Source organism: Hylobates moloch, unplaced genomic scaffold, assembly GCF_009828535.3.
Source record: "Hylobates moloch isolate HMO894 unplaced genomic scaffold, HMol_V3 SCAFFOLD_5, whole genome shotgun sequence".
In the NCBI taxonomy this organism is placed as follows: domain Eukaryota; kingdom Metazoa; phylum Chordata; class Mammalia; order Primates; family Hylobatidae; genus Hylobates; species Hylobates moloch.
Window position 1 is genome coordinate 131,619,190 of NW_026652280.1, and position 18,335 is coordinate 131,637,524.

The following is an 18,335-nucleotide window of genomic DNA, read 5'->3' on the forward strand; positions in this document are numbered from 1 at the left end:
CACCCTCAACTACTCTGGTCACACTGAGAGCTGTGAAAACGCTGAGAAAAGTTAAAAACATACGTGTTGGGAGACAGGGGGTTTGGATGAGGGCCCTAAATTCGATGTTTAAGCCTTGGGTCCTTACTGGCGAACATTTTCAGTAATGTCTGTGTGCAACAGAAACGTTTCTCTTGGTATTAAAAAAAAAAAAGAAAGGATGTAGTCCCTTAGCTTCAGGTGGCATTCACGAAGTTGATAGGGCCAGAACATCTCCCAACTGGGGAGTTTCGGGGCCTTTAGGGAGCAGAGACTGCCTGACCTCGTCGTGGGCGTAAATCAAGCTTCCCCAGCGCTTAACTTTACGATTTTCAGCTTACGCTTGGCTGCAGCTGTGCAGAATCCAGGCAGAAGCAGGGGTTCCGCTGACAAACGTGAACGTAGAGAACGTAGAAGCCTTTTAACGCTAATATGCAGTTTCCCTGTATGGCTGTTGTGCATTATTAATCTAGGTATTGCGTATTTAGTTTAGGAAACACGAATGCTACATGATAAATGAGGTAAAATGGATCGTCAGCGGGACCCCGCCTTCTCCCTCGGCCCTCCACTCCTCCCAGCTCAAGAAAGCCCGGCCCACCAGGAGGTGCGTCCCTCCGCGTTTGAGTCCCTTCGGCACCCGTAGTTGTGAACTTTGACAGCGGCTGGTCCCCGGAAGTTGGACGCATGCGCCGTTTCTCTGCATGGTGTGTGTTCTTATTCTAGCTGCGGCTGCAGGAGCTGTGGCGGTTTTCCTAATCCTGCGAATATGGGTAGTGCTTCGTTCCAGGGACGTTACGCCCCGGGAGTCTCTCAGTATCTTGGTAGTGGCTGGGTCCGGTAAGTATCGAGGAGGCGACTGTCGGACTTGGGTTGGTCACTACAAACCCCAGAGTGCACCGCGACGCTCTTCCCTGGTACCCTTAGCACTTCTTGGAGTGTTGCATGCAGAGATTTGTAGTTTCTCTGCCTTGCCGGAACCGGGCAGTCCAGCCAGGGTAAGGGCTGGTTTGCTGACGCGGCCCAGAGGTTTTTTTATGACAAGTAATTTACACTTGTCTGTAATTAAGACTCTCTGTAGCGTATATTTTTCAAACAATTAGTGAACAGAGAACGTAGAAGCCTTTTGATGCAAACATGCAGTTTCCCCGTATGGCTGTTGTGCATTATTAATCTAGGTATTGCGTATTTAGTTTAGGAAACACGAATGCTTCATGACAAATGAGGCAAAATGAATTGTCACATTTATAAATATACAAAGTCCAAGAGGATAAAAACAATGATCTACGGGCTGTAGAACAATACACATGGGGTGGCAGAGCGTGAGCAACACACTGACCTGTCAGGTAACACAATCTAAATCCACCAACTCTGTAGGTGCTTACAGTTTTAAGTAGACATATTTGACAGGGACAGACAGACACACACACAAAGACACAATGTAAACAGCAGGCAGGAGATTGCATCCAGTTAGAACATGTATAGTATGAGTAAATGTACCAAGTTTATGTTCAAGTATAACACATTACTTTATTCACTTAATCTGTTTTGAGCTGTTAGAAAGACCAAACACTAAACTAACCTCTGGAAATAACAAAACTGACTAACATTACTTGCTACGGAGTGCTGACTCCGTGCTGAGTCCTGTGAGAGATGCAAAGATACAGCAGTGAATGAAATAGAAAATACAAAAAAACTAACAGAAAATAAATCAAAATGAGTATTTGCCACAATGAGACAAATGCTATAATCTTGTAATAATTGTGTAAGAAGTACAAATTGCCATGACAGTCTTCAGGAAGGGCACTACTTTATCAGGTCTTAACAAACAGGCAGCTTCCTGGAAGAAATGATGCTAAACTGAAACTTGAAAGATGACCCAGAATTAGTCAGATGAGGGACAGCCAGGGTTTTGAGGGCTGGGAGGATGTGAAAAGAAGGTGATAGCACTTGGAATGGCCAGAGTTGAGAGAACACTATCGTGTGGAGTTCAATGTAGGGAGGTAAACTGAGTCCAGATTGTACAGGGTATTTAAAATCTTGCTTTTTTTCTTTTTTATACAGCGTCTCACGCTGTTGCCCAGGCTGGAGGGCAGTGACGCAATCTCAGCTCACTGCAACTCCACCTCCCAGGTTCAAGCCATTCTCCTGCCTCAGCCCCCCGAGTAGAGGCGCACCACCACACTCAGCTAATTTTTGTATTCTTAGTAGAGACAGTGTTTCACCATGTTGACCAGGCTGGTCTTGAACTTCCGACCTCAAGTGATCCTCCTGCCTCAGCCTCCCAAAGTGCTGGGGTTGCAGACGTGAGCCACCACCCCTGGCCTAAAATCCTGCTTTATAAAGCAATTGCTGCTACTCCACTGTTGATATCATGTAGGGATTAAGACCACGGGCCTCTAGGTTGTCATAACACCACACATGAATCACATCTCTGCCACTTACTACCTTGGGGATCTTAGGCAATTAGTTAACCTCACTGAACCTTCTGTTTCTACATGGGTTGAGAGAGGACGGGAGAGATTAAATATGATCATATTTAAAGTGTTTAGGCCGGGCATGGTGGTTCACACCTATAATCTCAGCAATTTGGGAGGCCGATACAGGCGGATTGCTTGAGCTCAGGAGTTGGAGACCAGCCTGGGCAGCATAGTGAAACCCTGTCTCTACATTAAAATAAATAAATATATTAGGTGGATGTGGTGGCATGTACCTATAGTCCCAGCTATTTGGGAGGCTGAGGTAGGAGGATCACTTGAGCCTGGGAGGTGGAGGTTGCAGTGAGCTGAGATTGCGCCACTGCACTCCAGCCTGGTTGACAGAGTGAGACCCTGTCTCAAAATGAAATAAAATAAAATGATATAATCAAAAGCTTAAATGAAAAAATAAAGTGTTTAGTAAAGTGCTTGACATATAGTGTCAACCTAAAATAATCAAAGGGCTCAATATCCAGTTAGAAGAGTTTATTCAAGCACAAAGTGTGAGAGTGGGTGTCTGGGGAGCAAACCTATACCAAAGAATGGTAGTCAGTGCTCCCCATGTGGGGAAGAATGAAGATAGTTTGTGTAGGCAAGAACAGAGATGCTGAACAAAATTACAACATTTTCCATACAAAGGCTAACATACAGATACAAGATTTGATTGGCTACTGTAAGGGCCAAGGGGAAACTTCCCTTTTGCCCTCCGAAGTTTCACTGAAAATCACTGACGAGGCAGAAATAATAGGAGAAAAGCATACAAATTTATGAAGCATATATGAAAGTGTTCTGAATGAAGACTCAAAGATACAGGGGAAATGGTCTGTTTTTATGCTTAGGTTCAACAAAGTATGGACAGCCATGTAGAATTATGACTGGACAAAAGGGTATAATTTAATGCTAATAGACAGTAGGGAAGCCCAGCAAGGCCTGTCTGTCTAGATTTTTCTTGGTCTCTCTGAGCATGCATTCCTTTCCTTCTGGATATGGGGTAGGACCCTCTCTGGAATGGGGGTCTTATGACCTACCGTCAAACAAGGTAGATCAGATAATATTTTTTAATTTAATTAATTGATTTTTAAAATAGAGATGGTATCTTGCAATGTGTGCCAGACTGGTCTTGAACTCCTGGCCTCAAGCAATTCTCCTGCCTTCCAAAGCGCTGGGATTAAAGGTGTGAGCCACCTCGCCCAGCTCCCCAGCTCGGATAATTTCTTTATGGCCAGTTTTACACAGAAAGGTGGAGTAAAATTAGAGTAGTATTTTTAGGTTTTATGACCAGCTTTTGGGAGAAGGAGTTCTTGGTTTCTGTGACCCGCCGTGGGGAAGAGAGATTCTAGTTTCTATGGCAAGCCTCAGGGGAGTATGGGACTGAGAGACAGAGGACAGGAGAAGGCCAGAGAAAAATTTTTACTTCTAAGGCCTTCATTTTTGGATATTATTTTGTAAGTCCCAACACTACTATTGATTACACACTAAGGGATTTGTTTTTTTTTTTTTTTTTTGAGATGGAGTCTCGCTCTGTCGCCCAGGCTGGAGTGCAGTGGCGCAATCTCGGCTCACTGCAAGCTCCGCCTCCCGGGTTCACGCCATTCTCCTGCCTCAGCCTCTCCGAGTAGCTGGGACTACAGGCGCCCGCCACCACGCCCGGCTAATTTTTTGTATTTTTAGTAGAGACGGGGTTTCACCGTGGTCTCGATCTCCTGACCTCGTGATCCGCCCGCCTCAGCCTCCCAAAGTGCTGGGATTACAAGCGTGAGCCACCACGCCCGGCCTATTTGGGAGCTCTTGACATTTTCTTTTCTTTTTACGTAAGCATTTAATAAATGGTTACTGTTAGTCTTGGTGGCAAAAGGAGCTTTTGAAGTTTTGTTTTGTTTTTTGTTTTTAAGACAGACTCTTGTTATATACCCAGGCTTTTCTCTAAATCCTGGGATCAAGCGATTCTGAGACAGCCTCCTGAGTAGCTGGTACCACAGGCACGTGCCACCACACATGGCTTATCTTTTTCAGTGGAGAGTCACCCACTTCAATCAGCTTTCACAAAGATTATTCAGCCCACTTTGTCAAAAGAATGTCTTGATAAAGACAGAAGTAGAGAAACAAATAGGAGCCTTTTGAATATTTCAGATAACAGATAAAAATGGCCTGACTGGAATGATAGGTGTGGGGCTGGAGAAAAGCAATCGCATTCAGATGAGATTGGAAGATTTAGGAGTTAAATCCACAACTGTGGATTGAAAGTAGAGGATGTGGGAGGGAAGGACTGAAGGGTGATTTCCAGGTTTCTGACTTGAACAGATGGATGGATGTTAGAACCATTCACTTGATAGTGTTACATTTGGTGGACTAGAAACCAAAATTAAGCTTGGTAATTCATCTGGCAAATGGTGCCTTCATTCAAATTATTGAGGGTAGGAAGGTATCAAGGGCCTGAAAGAACCATGCCAGTTAAAGGAAGACTTGTAATCAAATAAGCAGTTTAATAGTTCATGCCCAAAATTTTGGAGGAGGAAGAAGACATTTTCAATATTTACCTTGAAGACCAAGCAACATTTACTCTTTAGATATCATAAAATATTATTAGTAGGCCAGGCACTGTGGCTCACGCTTGTAATCCCAGCAATTTGGGAGGCTGAGGCAGGTGGATTACCTGAGGTCAGGAGTTCAAGACCAGCCTGGCCAACATGGCAAAACCCTATCTCTACTAAGAAATACAAAAAAATTAGCTGGGCGTGGTGGCGGGTGCCTGTAATGCCAGCTACTCAGGAGGCTGAGGCAGGAGAATCGCTTGAACCCAGGAGGCAGAGGTTGCAGTGAGCCGAGATCGCACCACCGCCCTCCAGCCTGGGCAACAGAGCAAAAAATAAAAAATAAAAAATTATTAGTAGATCACTTCTGTTCAGAGAACATTTTCCAAAACTACTTTTCTTTGAAACACAATACAGCTTTCTTAGGCAAATGTTAGATTTAATATCAAACTTTCATTCATTCTTTCATTCAATAGGACGGCCTGCTATTTCTAGGAATAGGAGGTACAGCAGTAACAAACACAAATCCCTGCCCTCATAGTATGGTGCTTGCCTTGTAGTGAGGCATGGATAGAGGGAGATAAAAAGCAAAACAAATAAATAGACTACATAGTAAGTTATGCAGTGATAAACACTACGATTTGGGGAAGGGGCATTGCTTTTTATGAAGATTGTCAGGGAAAGCCTTCTTGGGGAGATGACAGCCAACAGCAAGGAGGTTAGAGTGATTAGAGTAGGCTGAGTAAGCGGGGAGGAACAGGAGATGAGCTCCAAGAGGGAACATAGTTGAGGTCAGAGTATAAGAAGTCTTTTATTCCACATGAGACATGAAGCCAGTGGAGGATTTTGAGCAGAAGTAAATAATCAACTCGAATAGGGTCACACGGGATGTTATGTTGAGATAGACTGTAGGGGAAGTGGGTCAGGGAACAGATCAGGAAACTGTTCATAATCCAAGTGAGAGGTGATAGTGGCCTGGAGCAGGGGATAGCAAAAGAAATGGTGAGAAATGATCGGATGCTGGATATATTTTAAGGTAGAACTTAGAGAATCTTATTCTCAAAAAAATGTATCTTAATGAAAGAGTAAAATGGAAGACAAAATCCATCATGTTAACGACTTTATTCAGTAACAAGTTTACATTTTCAGTGAATATACTGTCAAGCTAAATAACAGAGAGAGATTCTCCAAAGATAATAAGTGTATTCAAGAGTAAGCATTGTAGTGTGGAGCACACATGCCGAGTAAACTATGGGCACATTCAAAGAGGCAAGGGAAGACAGCGATTTTTAAAGCTAAAATGGGGAGAGTTACATAAGTAGTTTGAAACAATTATCCTTGCTTACAGGGATCAATAATAAGGGTGGCATCAGTCCAAGGTTAGGCAGGCAACTGCTGGGCAGATGTCCTTGCAGAAGTATTTTTTTTGCATAAGGTTGCAGTGGCCTTTGTACAAGGTTGTGGTTTTGGTATAGTCTTTTGTGATAGTTCTTGTTTTCAGGCGATTGAGCATTAAGAACCCTTCCTTCATGGCCTTTCCCAGCTCCATTTTGTCACAAGTGACTCTATTTTTATCCTGACAACTTTCACAGTATTCAGTGAGGGTTTCCTTAACAAACAAAAAAAAAAAAAAAAGAGGAAAAAAAAAGACTATTAAAGCAGGTATAATGAAGTTTTAATTGTAGTGGAAGATGTTGTGGATATTAGGTTTTATCCTTAATTATTCCAGCTGTGAAAACAAATACCTACTTGGAGTACCACCACTTCTTTCTTTTTTCTTTTTTGAGACAGAGTCTCGCTCTGTTGCCCAGGCTGGAGTGCAGTCTCAAGTGATTCTCCTGCCTCAGCCTCCTGAGTAGCTAGGATTACAGGCGTGAGCCACCGCACCCGGCCTAACTTTTTTGTTTTCTTTTCGAGGCTAAAACCAAAGATGCTAAAATGAGTATAAACCAGATGTGTAAATTATATGCCCCAGTCAAGAAGATGGGTGACAGGTTATAAAGCTAATGTATGATTTTAATTCCTGAAACTCACACTAAATCTATGCCAAATTTGTTTCTATATATAATTCCTTATGGAATCTAGAACGAAATCCTTTCCTTTCTACTATTAAAAAAAAAAATGTGGGCCTGGCATGGTGGCTCACGCCTGTAATCCCAGTACTTTGGGAGGCCCGGTGGGTGGATCACCTGAGGTCAGGAGTTCAAGACCAGTCTAACATGGTGAAACTCTGTCTCTGCTAAAAATACAAAAATTAGCCGGACGTGGTGGTGCACGCGTGTAATTGCAGCTACTCAGGAGGCTGAGGCAGGAGAGTCGCCTGAACCTGGGAAGTGGAGGTTGCAGTGAGCCGAGATCGCACCATTGTATTCCAGCCTGGGCAACAAGCGTGAAACTCCATCTGGGGGTGGGTGAGGGGGTGGAGGGAATTTGTGTTGGGGGGAAACTCATGTTTAACTTATCTTTGTTTGTGTTCTTGTATCACTATATACTTTTTCTTACAACAATAAGGGAGGTGGGGTGGAAGAAGCCTTGTAGGTAGGGGGAGCAGCATGACCAGAGGCAAGGAGTGAGTAAGGAATAAGATGAATGCAGAGAATGTTAAGGACATCAACCTGACTGAGGCACAGAGCTTGTGAAACGAGACTGAAATAGGTGTGGTAGGGCTCCTTGATAAGGAGTTTGTTTTGCTTAAATGGTTTATAGATAGGTAGATATTCTATTGTTGTTTTCATGAACAATGTTTTCATGGTCCAATGAACACAGTTGATTTTTAAATTTATGCTTTTGAAATTAGTGTATTAAAATTTTGGAGACTGTATGACTTCAGAAACTGAAGATTACTCATTTGGTGAAGCTGATAAATATTTGAGGACCTGCAGTGTGCTGAGACCTCTGATAAGAGCTGGGGTTACAGTGGTGAACAAAAAATGTTTCTTAGGAAGGCCCAAGCCCTGCTGGTCGGTGCTCATGCCCCCTTCACCTTACTTCTCTATACAGAACCTTCAGTGACTGGCTTCCCTTTTCCCATCCTGCCTTTGTGAACTTATTTCACCCGTACCCTTCTTCCCAGTATTCCTATCACTCTTTGAACACGTGTTTCAGATCTTGTCATCTCATGCCCTAACAATCCCCATCTCCACCCACTGGCCTCCCTACTCCTATCTCTCCCTTATCTTCACCTTTCAAGTCATCTCAGCCTTTTCCGGGGTTCTTTCTTATTCTTAAGGTATTGATTTTTCATAACCGTTTGCTTACCCTTCACATTTTAGTTTTTCTTGCTGTCTTGCATCTTCTTTGTCTTCATATATGTGACTTGCCCCTTTCTCACCAGTCTTCTTGATAGCAAGAGCTATGTCTTATACTGTTTTGTGCCTTCCTTAGTACTTACTGCTAGTGCTGATTTTATTTTTATACATGTGTTATCTTCTTTTGATATAAAAGTTGTATTTATACAAGGGCATAGATTTATTGTTTTCAAATGTTCCTTGTGTCTTCTGAGAAATACACAATTACAGTGCCCCCCCCCACCCCAACCTGAAACCATGATATTGGTATAACATGGTGAAATGGGTATGTCCATTGTGGGTTTCTTAATCTTAGGACTTCTGATATTTTTTCCAGGTGGCCATACCACCGAGATCCTGAGGCTGCTTGGGAGCTTGTCCAATGCCTACTCACCTAGATATTATGTCATTGCTGACACTGATGAAATGAGTGCCAATAAAATAAATTCTTTTGAACTAGATCGAGCTGATAGAGACCCTAGTAACATGGTAAGTGACAATTTCTATTTCTAAGAAAATTACAAGTTGTACATTGAGTTTAATTATCTCTAGAAATAATCTCATGGCACTTCAGTGCCCTACCCACAATGGGCAGTCAAATGTTTACTGGTGATGAAATACATTTCCTTTGCTACCAAAAGATATGAATTTCTATAAAATAAATCTTCAAATTAGAAAATGGTTGCTTAGCACATCAAAAAGTTTATACACCATGATCAAGTTGGCTTCATGCCCAGGATGCAAGGTTGATTCAACATACGCAAATCAATAAATGTAGTTCATCACATAAACAGAACTAAAGACAAAAACCACATAATTATCTCAATAGACACAGAAAAGTCCTTTGATAAAATTCAACATCCTTTCATGTTAAAAACTGTCAATAAACTAGGTATTGAAGGAACATACCTCAAAATAATAAGAGCCATGTATAACAAACCCAGAGCCAATATCATACTGAATGGACAAAAGCTGGAAGCATTCCCCTGGAAAATTGGCACGAGACAAAGATGCCCTCTCTCACCACTCCTATTCAACATAGTATTGGAAGTTCTGGCCAGGGCAATCAGGAAAGAGAAAGAAATGAAGTGTATTCAGATAGGGAGAGAAGAAGTCAAATTATCCTTGTTTGCAGATGACATGATCCTATATCTAGAAAATCCCATCGTCTCAGTCCAAAAGCTTCTTAAGCTGATAAGCAACTTTAGCCAAGTCTCAGGAGACAAAATCAATGTGCAGAATCACTAGCATTCCTATACACCAACAACAGGCAAGCGGAAACCCAAATCATGAATGAACTCCCATTCACAATCACTACAAAAAGAATAAAATACCTAGGAATATAGCTAACAAGGGAAGTGAAGGACCTCTTCAAGGAGAACTACAAACCACTGCTCAGTGAAATCAGAGAGGACACAAATGGAGATACATTCCATGTTCATGGATAGGAAGAATCAATATTGTGAAAATGGCTATACTGCCCAAAGTAATTTATAGATCCAATGCTATTCCCATTAAACCACCATTTACTCTTCACAGAATTATAAGAAACTATTTTAAAATTCATATGGAACCAAAAAGGAGCCCGAATAGCCAAGACAATCCTAAGCAAAAAGAACAAAGCTGGAGGCATCATGCTACCTGACTTCAAACTATACTGCAAGGCTACAGTAACCAAAACAGCATGGTACTTGTACAAAAACAGATACAGACCAATGGAACAGAATAGAGAACTCAGAAATAAGACCACACACTTAGAACCATCTGATCTACAAACCTGACAAAAACGAGCAATGGGGAAGGGATTTTCTATTTTGCAAGGAGTTGAACTGGCTAGCCATATGCAGAAAATTGAAACTGGATTCCTTCCTTACACTTTATACAAAAACTAACTCAAGGTGGATTAAAGACATAAATGTAAAACCCAAAATTATAAAAAACCCTAGAAGAAAATCTAAGCAGTAGTATTCAGGACATAGGCATGGGCAAAGATTTTATGATGAAAATGCCAAAAGCAATTGCAACAAAAGTAAAAATTGAAAAATGGGATCTAATTAAACTAAAGAGCTTGTGCACAGCAAAAGAAACTCATCAGAGTGAACAGACAACCTACAGGATTGGAGAAAATTTTTGCAATATGTCCATCTGACAAAGGTCTAATATACAGAGTCTACAAGGAACTTAAACAAATTTACAAGAAAAAAACAGTGTTATTAAAAAGTGGGCAAAGGACATGAACAGACACTTCTCAAAAGAAGACATTCATGCAGCCAACAAACATATGAAAGAAAGCTCAACATCACTGATCATTAGAGAAATGCAAATCAAAACCACAATGAGATACCATCTCACACCACTCAGAATGGCGATTATTAAAAAGTCCAGAAACAACAGATGTTGGTGAGGTTGTGGAGAAAAAGGAATGCTTTTACACTATTGGTGGGACTGTAAATTAGTTCAACCATTGTGGAAGATAGTGTGGCGACTCCTCAGAAATCTAGAGGCAGAAATACCACTTGACCTAGCAATCCCATTACTGGGTATGTACCCAAAGGAATGTAAATCAATCTGTTGTAAAGATACATGCACACATATGTTCACTGCAGCACTATTCACAATAGCAAAGACATGGAATCAACCCAAATGCCCATCAATGATAGAATGGATAAAGAAAATGTGGTACATATACACTATGGAATACTGTGCAGCAATAAAAAGGAACAAGATCATGTCCTTTGCAGGGACATGGATGGAGCCAGAAGCCGTTATCCTCAGCAAACTAACGTGGGAACAGAAAACTAAATACCGCACATTTTCACTTATAAGTAGGAGCTGAACGATGAGAATACATGGGTACATATGGGGGAACAACACACACTGGGGCCTGTTGAAGGGAGGGGTTGAGGGAGGTAGAGCATCAGGCAGAATAGTTAATGGATGCTGGGCTTAATACTTAGGTAATGGATTAATTTGTGCAGCAAACCACCGTGGCACACGTTTACCTGTGTAATAAACCTGCACATCCTGCACACATACCCTGGAACTTGAAGGAAAAAAAATGGTTGGTTAATTTTTTATTCTTTTAAATAGAGAAAGCAGTTTTTCATTGAATTCCAATAGTGAAAATTATTTTATTTATACTTACATACACGATGCATCCAGTTCATGTGCTTATTGGCTCTTCATTAAAGCTCTCTATCAATGTGTTACATTTATTGATAATTTGATTTATCTATGACTGCTGTTTCTTCTCCAAATCATACTTGTGTCTGCCTTTGAAATTATTAGTACTTCTTTACCCCTGGTTGCTCACTTCATTATAGCATTCTAGTCAGTGTTTAGAGATTTTTTTTTTTTAAGTGAAACTACTTCTTAATTAAGGAAGGAAACTAGAGCTGTTCCTTGTGTAGAGTGAGTGCCTTTATCCATCCCTCTCTCTGGGAACGGCCCAGCTGCAGGGCTGCTTTGGATAGTTCAGGGGTGGACAGCTGGCCTAACTCAGACCAATCGAAGTCTTTCTCTGAGCGTTTTGGGCTTGGAGACCTAGAGAATGGAATCAGTCTGTCTTCAGGCAAGCTCTGTAAATGATAAAGCTTGAAAGCTGCTGACAGTCATGTTTTCACTTAGAAGATAAAGGTAGTCTATAGATAGAAGAATGAAGATAATGTACAGGAAGAGAGGAGAAGCCAGTGTCTGGTGCTGCCTTCAGTGACTCAAGAGGCCCTGCTATAGCTGTGTTGGTCCTGGGTTGGTGGTTCTTTTCTTGGGAAATCAGGATCCACTCCTAGAACCCTACATCACTTCCTTTGTTCCCACCTTTGTGACACACACACACACACACACACACTCTTAAGGCTGTTTGAGTTAACTTTTGGTCGTTTGTAAACATCATCCCCAACTAACATACTACTAAAATGTCTTCTCAAAAAATCCACGTCAAACAAGATCGGTATGTAAATCAGCTTGCTATCATTCAGCTATAGCAAAATGTGTGGTACTTTTTTTCTTCTGTGGAAAATAAGCCAAAATGATTTCATTTTTGTTTTAGGAATCAATACTGTATTAGTTTCTTAGGGTTGCTGTAACAAAACTGGGTTTTTGCCACCCATAAACTGGGTGGCTTAAAACAATAGAAATGTATTTTCTCATATTTCTGAAGGGTAGAAGTCTGAAATCAAGGCGTCATGGGGCCATACTCCCTCCGGAGGTTCTGAAGAAGAATCCCTCCTTGCTTCCTCCTGGCTTCTAGTGGTTGCCAGCAATGCTTGGCCTTCCTTAGCTTGCAGCTACATCACTCTAATCTCGGCTTCCACCATCATATGACCTTTTCTGTATCTCTGTCTTCACATGCCTTTTTTATGAGGATACCTGTTGGATTTAGGGCCCACTCTAATTCAGAAGGACCTCATCTTAACTTGATCATATCTGCAGTGATATTATTTCTAAATAAGGTCACATTCATAGATTCCAGGTGGACATGAATTTTAGGGGGACAGTAGTTCACTGAATGTAAATATTTACATTGAACTATTTTGGGAAAGTCTTTTTTTTTTTTTTTTTTTTGAGATGGAGTCTAGCTCTGTTACCCAGGCTGCAGTGCATCATCACAATCTCGGCTCACTGCAACCTCCGCCTCCCAGGTTCAAGTGATTCTCCTGCCTCAGCCTCCCAAGAGTAGCTGGGACTACAGGCATGTGCCACCACGACTGCCTAATTTTTGTATTTTAGTAGAGCCAGGGTTTCACCATGTTGGCCAGGCTGGTCTCAAAATCCTGACCTCAAGTGATCTGCCCACCTTGGCCTCCCAAGTACTGGGATTACAGGCGTGAGCCACTGCACCCGACCAGGAAAGTCTCTTTGACATATAATGCAAAACAACAACTTTTCCCTTTTAGAAAGTGTGAAAGTCTAGAAATAGCAGGTGATTTTTTTTTAAGTGTAAAAGGAGAAAATAGAGACTATTGAGTATACTAGTAAGTGTTCTTTTCATTCTTGTGAGACAGATAATAGTATCCTCATTTTACAAATGAGAAAAATCGAGGCTCAAAGGTATAAATAACTTAACCAGAGTCCTGCCAAATATGTGTCACATACCTAGACATCTCCTCCAAATCCTTTGCTTCTCCTACATAACTACCCTGCTGATGTTGTGTATTATTTTCCAATTCAAAAGACTTAGTAGGAGAAGAATGCCCTGGAAATTCTCATCTAAGGCATCAGAGACTAAAAATGTCATTTAATCTCTTATCTTAGGGTGTATTTGAGAAACGGTAGAGAATTTGGAGAAAATGATGATGATTTTTCACAGAAGAATAATGTGAAAAGTCTAGTTTACCAGTGGTATAGAGCACTTAAAAATGTACAAAGAGCAAAATAATCACAAAATTGTTACTGTGTTTTTCAGCATAAGGAGCAGGTATCTTTGGTTTGACCCAACTACTAGTGTGCAGGTTGTTTCTCAAGTTGCATCTCATTTGGAGGCTCTATTTTTAATTTAGAATATGTATTAAATATTTCCCTCTTGGTCTGTCACCATATGTATTGTTTATTTACTGAATGATTTCATGGTTTAGTGAAACATTTGGAAGATTGTTATATACTGTGCATCACAACACTTAGAACCAAGTAAGTTGGGTTTGCTTCACATTGACAAGAAAGCTAAATATTTTGGATTTTTATTTTTATTTATTTATTTTTTTTTTTTTTTTAAACAGAGTCTCGCTTTGTCACCCAGGCTGGAGTGCAGTGGTGTGATCTCGGCTCACTGCAGCCTCTGCCTCCTGGGTTCAAGCGATTCTCCTGCCTCAGCCTCCCGAGTAGCTGGGAGTACAGGCGCCTGCCATCGTGCCTGGATAATTTTTTTTTTTTTTTTAGTAGATACGGGGTTTTACCATGTTGGCCAGGATGGTCTCGATCTCCTGACCTCATGATCTGCCCGCCTCAGCCTCTCAAAGTGCTGGGATTACAGGCATGAGCCACCGTGCCCAGCCAGATTTTGGATTTTTATGGTGCCATTATTTTGTATTTTCAAAGTGCAGTGTAGGACTGAGCATCTCTGTTCAACTTCCTTTTACTAACACTTTCGTACTGGGGCAATGCAGCCACTGTTAGAGAGAAAATTCTACTCCATTCCTAAAAGAGCCTCTACTCATGAATCTGAAACTGGGAAGAGCTCTGCAGAGATGCAAATGAACTGTTGAGGGAGATTGCATTAACATTTCTGCTGGCCACCACTGGGTACCACACTGTGTGTGTGTGCATGTGTGTGTGTGTGTGTATAGGAGGGTGTTGATGGGAGGTGGTAAGGGACAGAAAGACAAAGAAGCAGAGATAGACACCTTCCTGCCAAGCCTTACTAAGGTTGGAGGGTTTCCCTCATGGTCTTTTTCTACACTTCAGCTCAGCCATCTTTTGTACCTTCCATGGAGCTCACCAGACTAGGAAAAGGTGGGGTCTTGCTGAAGAAATCAATAGTGATCAATACATTTGCTGGAAGAGCCCATATTAGCCAAGTATAATTAACAATCTAGACCTGCACTGTCCAGTATAGTAGCCACTAGCCATATGTGGCTACATGTATTTCAATTTAAATTAATTAAAACTAAGTAAAATTTAAAATTTGGTCCCTCGGTGGCACTAGCCTCATTTCTAATGCTCAGTAGCCACATGTGGCTAGTAGCTACCATTTTGGATTATATAGAACAGAACATTTTTATCATTGCAGAAAGTTCTATCAGATGACACTAATCTAGACTTTCATTTATAATAAGCTGAGAACGAAATATGATTAGATATTGTGAAGATAATTAACAGATTCAAAAATAAGGGCCCCTCCCAAAAGTTAACATAGAAACAAAGTAACTTTTTAGCTCCTGAGTGATCACAAGAAACTTAAAAAGAGGAAGAAAAAAAGAAAATAACTTTTAAAGTTTCATATTATCATTGAAATTCAAGGAGATATTCCAAATAAACCAGAATAATCTTTTTTTTTTTTTTTTTTTTTTTTTGAGACAGAGTCTCGCCCTGTCATGTGATCTCAGTCTGCAACCTTCCATGCCGGTTCAAAGGTTCTCCTGCCTCAGCCCCATAGTTGGTTACAGGTGCCCGCCACCTACCCAAAAATTTTGTTTCACCATGTTGGCCAGGCTGGTCTCGAACTCCTGACCTCGTGATCCACTCACCTCAGCCTCTCAAAGTGCTGGGATTACAGGCATGAGCCACTGCGCCCAGCCAAGAATAATCTATTTTATAAGGGAAGCAATGTTAAAACAAGAAAGATTCCTTGGAAATTAAAACAAAGTGCTTATCAAAATTAAAAGTTCTGAGTCAGTAATTATCAGGTTAAATATAGCCGAAAACCTTATTCGTGAGTTGAAAGTCAGGCTAAAGGAATTCTCCAGGCAATAAGGCAAATATGAGGGAAAAGAATCATGAAATGTCAAGAATGAGAGGAGAGAAAATAAAATTTTAAAAACTCTAGAATAGATTTTCATTAGCTTTCTCCTAGCTCGAGTATCACTTTTTAATTAAATCTCATCATAACATCAACAGTTATATAGTCTTAACTTACCACTGTTTCTTGTATACCATGTCTTCTGATTTCATTTTGTTTTCTATTTGGCTCAAGTGTTTCCTTCAGTATTTTTTTTTTTTTTTCTGAGAAAGGTTATATGGACAATATATTTCCAGAGTCTTTTCAGCTCTGAAAGTATCTTTTTTTTTTTAGAATGAATCTCACTCTGTTGTCCAGGCTGGAGCGCAGTGGCGCTATCTCAGCTCACCACAACCTCCACTTCCTGGGTTCAAGTGATTCTCCTGACTCAGCCTCCCGAGTAGTCAGGATTACAGGCATGTGCCACGACGCCCAGCTAATTTTTTTGGTATTATTAGTAAAGATGGGGTTTTGCCATGTTGGCCAGGCTGGTCTCAAACTTCTGACCTCAAGTGATCTGATCGCCTCGGCCTCCGAAAATGCTGGGATTACAGGCATGAGCCACTGTGCCGGCTATCATCTCTGAAAATATCTTTTTTTTTTTTTTTTTTTTTTTTTTTTTCAGATGGAGTCTCGCTTTGTCGCCAGGCAGGAGTGCAGTGGCATGATCTTGGCTCACAGCAACTTCCAATTCCCTGGTTCAAGTGATTCTCCTGCCTCAGCCTCCCAAGTAGCTGGGATTACAGGCACGCGCCACCATGCCCAGCTAATTTTTGTATTTTTAGTAGAGACGGGGTTTCACCATGTTGGCCAGGATGGTCTCGATGTCCTGACCTCATGATCTGCCCACCTCGGCCTCCCAGAGTGCTGGGATTACAGGGGTGATCCCACCGTGCCCGGCCTGAAGATATCTTTACAGTGACATAATATCCCTACAGTTGTTTGGCTTGATGTACAATACTAATTGTAATGCCACAATTTTTTCCTCTCAGAGTGTGTAAATACTATTCCATTCTCTTCCAGCAGTCAGAGTTCCAGAAAAGACCTTCGATCCTAGTTTGATTCTCTTTCCTTAGAATTCTGAAATTTAATCAGGCCATGTCTACATGTCTGTTTTCTTATTAATTCTTTCTCGAATTCAGTGGACTCTTATGATCTTTCTTCAATTTAGGACCATTTTCTTCTCTTTTTTCTACTTGTCTATTCTGTAAACTAATCCTTTTTCATATTATATATAGGTCATATGTATATATCTACACACACACACACACACACACACACACAGATGGTCATCTAAGGAGAAATGACCATCTGTGTGTGTGTGCGTGCATGCATGTATTTTCACAACCTTGCACGGATGCCAAAATCCACAGATGCTCAAGTCCCTTTTATAAGATGATGTAGTATTTGCACATTGCTCATCCTCCCATATACTTTAAATAACCTTCAGGTTATTTATAATACCTAATACAGTGTAAATACTATGTAAATAGTTGTTATACTGTATTATTTAGGAAATAATGACAAGGGGAAAAAGGCCTGTACATGTCCAGTACAGGTACAGTTATCCATTCTTTTCCCAAAATATTTTCGATCCATGGTTGATTGAATCCACGGATGCAGAACCCATAGATCTGGAGGACTAACTGTGTGTGCATGCGCATATATATGTTTCTTGGAAGGTTACATGGACAATATATTTCCTTATCCATACAACAGAGTTGTGTGCGTGTATATGTGTTTGTATATATATATTTATTTATATTTATATAAAACTGTATACATTTTCTTCCTGCTTATTCTTTCACTGTTTTATATGAAGAGAAGTTTTAGATTTTTTTTTTTTTTGAGCCAGAGTCTCGCTCTGTTGCCCAGGCTGGAGTGCAGTGGCCTGATCTTGGCTCACTACAACCTCCACCTCCTGGGTTCAAGCAATTCTCCAGCCTTAGCCTCCTAGTAGCTGGGACTACAGGTGTGCGCCACCATGCCCAGCTAATTTTTGTATTTTTAGTAGAAACGGGGTTTCACTGTGTTGGCCAGGCTGGTCTCGAACTCCTGACCTCGTGATCCACCCGCCTCGGCCTCCCAAAGTGCTGGGATTACAGGCGTGAGCCACCACGCCCAGCCAGAAGTTTTAGATTTTAATGTTTATATTTTCCTTTACGAATCCAAATTTATATTTTCCCTTAGGACTTAAAGGTCATAGAGTTATACTCAAGTGTTATTTTCTAGAAGTTTTAATATTTTTCTTTTCTTTTTTTGAGACAATGTGTCACTCTGTCACCCAGGCTGGAGTGCAGTGGCGTGATCACAGCTCACTGCAGCCTCGATCTTCCCAGCTGAGGCAATCCTCCCACCTCAGCCTTCTAAGTCGCTGGGACTATGGGAGCGCACCACCACACCTGGCTAATTTTTGTATTTTTTGTAGAGACAGAATTTCTCCATGTTGCCCAGGCTGGTCTCGAACTCCTGGACTCAAGCAGTCTGCCCACCTTGGCCTCCCAAAGTGCTAGGATTACAAACATGAGCCACTGTGCCTGGGCACATTTTGCTTTTCACACTTGTCTTTAATTCATCTGGAATTGATTTTTTT

At 41.1% G+C, this 18,335-nt stretch overlaps 1 protein-coding gene and 1 long non-coding RNA gene across 2 annotated transcripts in view; one reads left to right on the forward strand and one right to left on the reverse strand.

Annotated features, from left to right (window-relative positions):
• Positions 1 to 666: 666 nt before the first annotated feature.
• Positions 667 to 18,335, forward strand: part of ALG14 (ALG14 UDP-N-acetylglucosaminyltransferase subunit) — a 93,579-nt gene continuing 75,910 nt past the window's right edge. The window contains exons 1-2 of the mRNA XM_032155306.2: positions 667 to 855; positions 8,648 to 8,799. Coding sequence (XP_032011197.1) covers positions 720 to 855; positions 8,648 to 8,799 — 288 coding nt within the window. The 5' untranslated portion in view covers positions 667 to 719. The remainder of the gene's footprint in view (positions 856 to 8,647; positions 8,800 to 18,335) is intronic.
• On the reverse strand, positions 6,131 to 12,050 carry LOC116469739 (uncharacterized). Its single transcript, XR_004248335.1, has 2 exons — positions 11,456 to 12,050; positions 6,131 to 6,632 (listed from the first exon to the last, which is right to left on the reverse strand). It is a non-coding gene; the product is annotated as an uncharacterized LOC116469739 (long non-coding RNA).